A 5000-nucleotide genomic window follows, 5' to 3' on the forward strand; every position below is an offset into this window, starting at 1 on the left:
CACACACACACACACACACCCTCTCTCCCTCTCTCTCTCTCTCTCTCTCTGCTTTTCTCACTGTATTTTGTGTGTCTCCTGTGCCTTGCAGGGGAGCAGAGACCCACTGTTCCTGACGGGGGTGACCTTCCCCCCGGAGTACCCTGCCAGCCCCGAGACGCTAGTCAAGCTAACCGTCTACGATGTGAAGGACAAGGCCCACGACTCAGTGAGTACCACTGGGAGAGAGAGAGGGGGGGGGGGGGGGAGAGAGGGAGAGAGGGGGGGCGGGGTGGTGGAGAGAGGGAGAGAGAGAGGGGGGGTGGTAGAGAGGGAGGGTGTGTGGGAGAGAGGGAGAGAGAGAGGGGGGGTGGTAGAGAGAGAGAGAGAGAGGGGGGGGGGGGTGTGTGGGAGAGAGAGAGGGGGGGTGGTGGAGAGGGAGAGGGGGGGTGGTGGAGAGAGGGAGAGGGGGGGGTGGTGGAGAGAGGGAGAGAGAGAGGGGGGGTGGTAGAGAGAGAGAGAGAGAGAGGGGGGGGGGGGTGGTAGTAGAGAGAGAGAGGGGGGGTGGTTGAGAGGGAGAGGGAGAGAGGAGAGAGAGGGGGGGGTGGATGGGTTGTTTGGGAGGGTTAGAAACACGCCTCAAGTTGTTGTTGTTGAGCTGGCCTTTCTTCTGTCTCTCTTTTCATCATGTGATTGTGTTCTCAGTGTTGCTCTTGAACAGAGGGGCCTCCCAGAGGGAGCTCTCGTTGTGTTGTTGAGATGGTGGGGTTTCAGACGTGGTAGTCGTGGGTGGTTAGTTTGTGCACACTGTACTGAAAGCAGAGATCTTTGAGCTGTGGATACTCAGAGTGAGCCGGGTGGAGGAAGATCTAGACAGATCAGAAGCTTGTTGGTGGTCTCCTCTTGGGAATACAGCACAAGGCCTGAAGATCAGTTGGAATTGGGGAGCCAGACGAGGGAATTGCGCATGTCTCTGGGCCTCTCGCCTCCCGACTCTTTCAGCTGTGTTTAAAACAGCCTAATGGGCTCTCCAGCGCAGGCGGTGTGGGAACGTTTACAGACTTCCCTTGATATGTAGAATTTAATATAGAAGAACCGCCAATGAAACATTATTACAGCTATTGCGACATGGGTGTGGAATATGAATCCTGACTCGCTGATGTTAATACGCTGGTAAAGTGGAACGATGCTGGAGACGCGCGTGTAAACCAAGCGCTGGAACACTAACGTGGTTACGGAGATATTTGGCTGTCAGACTTGATCCCACCGTAATGAAATGGACTACTGTTCATTATGTGTCTTTATGCACTCACGTGGATCCTTACTCTAAGGGATGGGGCGAGGCATTGCCATTAGCTGGGTGTGTGTGTGTGTGTGTGTGTCTGTCTGTCTCCATGTACCTTTTTTCCACTGCCACAAGTCACCCACGTTATGTAAACACATACATCTCACACCTACGCACAATGTATATGCCATTTAGCTGACGCTTTTATCTAAACACAATGATACAAAACAATACGTATTTTCGTCACAGCGACAGAATTCTGACCTTGTTCTGACTCTGACTCTCATACAGATGTTTCTCTCCAGAAACTTCAGGTTCTGTAGCTGAATTCAGTCGTGTGTAAAAAAAGAAAAAGAAAAAAGTAATAAAGCAACACTGTGTAGAAATATAGCGACACAATCCCTGTGGGAACCTGGGTTATAAGGGTTAGGGTTAGGGTTAGGGTTAGGGTTAGGGTTAGGGTTAGGGTTAGGGTTAACCCTAACAATCCCTGTGGGAACCTGGGTTATAAGCGGAACAAGCCTGCTTGTTCTAAAGCTATCATGGAATATGTATCGAAGACTATATTCATGCTGTTTAAACACTGCAACTGCCTTTCGCGACCCAATGGTGGGGAAGTGTGAAACAATGAATTCTGTCTGTGGGCACCCACCCTCATGCCTCATAAAATAGTTTTAGAGATGTCTGGAGACAGCATATGCTGTTACAGCTAAATATACAAAGGGCTCATGTTTATCTTTTTTACTTTCAGAAATAATATTTTTATTCTGCTTTTTTCGTATTATTATAAAAAATTTTTTTACAGTTGGGTCTCAATTGAAAACACGATGTACGTGTGTGTGTTTGTGTGTGTGCGGACGGTGTGTGTTAGACAGATGTCTGTGATTGTGGGCCACACAACCCAGGCCTTCGCTCAGCAAGGCTAGGCCGCCAGAGAGCCGGGCCGCGGCTAAGTGTGTAGCCTCCTCTGCTCCTTGATTGGTCCCTGCTGTGCCTTCCAGACCATTCCGCATTCATCTCTCCTCTGCTCTCTCGTCTCTCGTCTTCTCTCCCCCCGACAGAGTTCAATCAAGCACCCTGGTGAGAGAAGCCTGAGCGCACCAGAGGCTTTGTACGCCTCTGAGAGAGAAAACATAGAAATGTATCCCCCCGGCCGTCGATATATCCCTTCCTCTCGTACTTATTAGTGGTGTTACAGTGTGTGCTTTACACTTCTTCTGTCTCTCCGTGTCTTGTCTCGTCCTCTGGCTCCCGTGCCGAGCCGCGCCGCGGCGTGCTATGCTGTGCGAGCGTCCGTGCTGCTGCAGTAGGTGGTGGGGTTGTGCTCGGCCGGGTGGAACGGCAGCTCGCCGAGGGTCTCATTAAAGAGTCCTTAAGTGACACGGGGCGTGACCTCGCAAACACAAGCTGACAAAACGCACCAGAGCCCCGAATGCTTAAGTGAAGAAATGGAGTCGCTCAGCCGAGCCGTAGTCACGTAAATGTTGGATATTTTGGGGATGAGGGCAGAAGGGCAATTTGGGTGTGTGTGCATGCGTGTGTGTGTGTGTGTGCCTGTCGGTGAGTGTGTCTGTGTGTGAGTGTGTTTGTGTACTGTATGTGTGTGTGGCTGTGTGCGTGTGTGTGTGCGCGTGTGTATGTGTGCGTATGTGGCGTGTGTGTGCGTATAGTGTATAGTTTTTTTTTTTTTTTTTTACATATGAGCAGCCGTCGTTTTACAAATCCTACGCAGCTCCGCAAGCAGACGTGATTCCTCCAGTGGGGGATCCCAGCGATACCACGATGTGTCAACACTGAACACTGAGTCACAAACCTTCGCCTTGGAAATGTGCCAGCCCGTCTGGTGTGTGGGTCTATCTATCCACTCTGAGGGGTTTAGGTGGGGAAGTGAAGGAGGAACTAAGCATCAGAGGGAGAAAGAGAACCTGATGGAGCGGATTGTATAGATTAATCCCTTAACATGCCCAAGCATTTCATACCAGCGTGATTTCCCTTTGGCCTGGGGCGAGCTTCCGAGATACCGAGGTTTGCATTCCCGGAAGAGGGGCTGTTGCATCCGCCATGATTACATGAGAAGATGGACAGAAGAGATATATTGATAGGAGGGTGGGCGGAGGTCTAGAGAAGGGGGGGGGGGGGACAGGGTAAACGGGTGGATGACAGGAGTTAGATCTCTCTTGACTGTGAGTAATCCAGCCCCGGGCCACGTTGCCACGGGTGACAAGTTAGCCTTAAACTCAGCCCCTCGGCTCTTCCACCCAGAAGTCCTCTGTGTACTGTGCGGTTCCCATGGCATCAGATTGGACCACCCGATCCTGTTTTCACTCGTTCAATCAAACCTCATCACGATAAGCAACTTTTTCTCCCTGAGCGGTTTATTCAGGATTTCACTTTATCCAAGCCCACTTATTGCTGGATCAAAGGATTTTGTGCGCTGGGAAGGAAGGGGATGTCTGACTATACCAACCTGTCTGGTCATAACCTTAACATTGGGTGCGGCAAATTAAACATAGTTTAAGCTGATGTTGGATTGCATGATCATATATATATATATATATATATATATATATATATATATATATATATATATATATATATATATATATATATATATATATATAATCAGGTTCTCCCCATAGATCTAGATATATATCAGGTTCTCCCCATAGAATGTAGGACTGCCCTGACCACTATGTTAACATTTCAGAGCAAATTAAACTGATATTTAGTAATGATGCAATCCAGCACCACCTTCTTCAAAAATCCCAGGGAGAACCCTATATATATATATATATATAGGGTTCTCCCTGGGATTAATATATATATATAATATATTAATATATATATATATATCATGGTGCAGGTGATGTATTTCTTTGGGCCCGTTAATACCAATCAATCATTGCTTGAATGCCACAGCCTGTTTGAGTATTGTTGCTGACCATGTGGATCCCTTCATGGCCACAATTTACCCATCTTCTAATGGCTACTTCCAGCATGGTAACGCACCATGTCACAAAGCAAAAGTCGTCTCAAACTGGTTTCATGAACATGACAGTGAGTTCGGTGTTCTTCAGTGGCCTTCCCAGCCACCGGATCTGAATCCAATAGGACACCTTTGGGATGTGGTAGAATGGGAGATTCACAGCTTGAAAGTATATATATATATAGTTTTGTTGCTGTATATTGGCTTGTTTAGTTGTTTTTCCGTGCGTTAACGGTATCAAAGTAAAGGATAGACTGATGGATATATGTTTGTTTTCTTTCTTGCATAATCATTGCTGTAAATGATGTTGCGTCAGATAATCATTGCTGTAAATGATGTTGCGTCAGATAATCATTGCTGTAAATGATGTTGCGTCAGATAATCATTGCTGTAAATGATGTTGCGTCAGATAATCATTGCTGTAAATGATGTTGCGTCAGATAATCATTGCTCCCGATGATGAATTTATTTTTCGAATGTCCTCAATCCAGGGAGCAGCACAGCCTTAACAACACCTTGACATTACTTTCAGTAATTGATAGGAAAAGATATGCACTAAGATGAGTCACACTCAGACAGAGAGGAGGTGGAAGAGGGGAGGAAAGAAGAGAGAGAAACTGGAAGGGAAGAAAGAAGGGGACAGATCTCAGCATCCAATTATTCTACAACGTACATCAGAGGACTTACAGTATCTGAAGGGAGGGAGAGAGGGAGGCAAAGGTAGAGTGAGTGGGAGAAAGGTAGAGGGAG

The 5000-nt window shown here is 47.5% G+C and overlaps 1 protein-coding gene across 1 annotated transcript in view; it reads left to right on the plus strand.

Annotated features, from left to right (window-relative positions):
• inpp4b (inositol polyphosphate-4-phosphatase type II B) overlaps positions 1-5000 on the plus strand; it is a 100993-nt gene that overhangs the window by 2917 nt on the left and 93076 nt on the right. The window contains exon 2 of the mRNA XM_083692792.1: positions 92-208. Within this exon, the coding sequence (XP_083548918.1) occupies positions 92-208 (117 nt within the window). The remainder of the gene's footprint in view (positions 1-91; positions 209-5000) is intronic.

The sequence above is a fragment of the Argentina silus genome (genome assembly GCF_951799395.1).
Source record: "Argentina silus genome assembly, chromosome: 21".
Taxonomy (NCBI): Eukaryota; Metazoa; Chordata; class Actinopteri; order Argentiniformes; family Argentinidae; genus Argentina; species Argentina silus.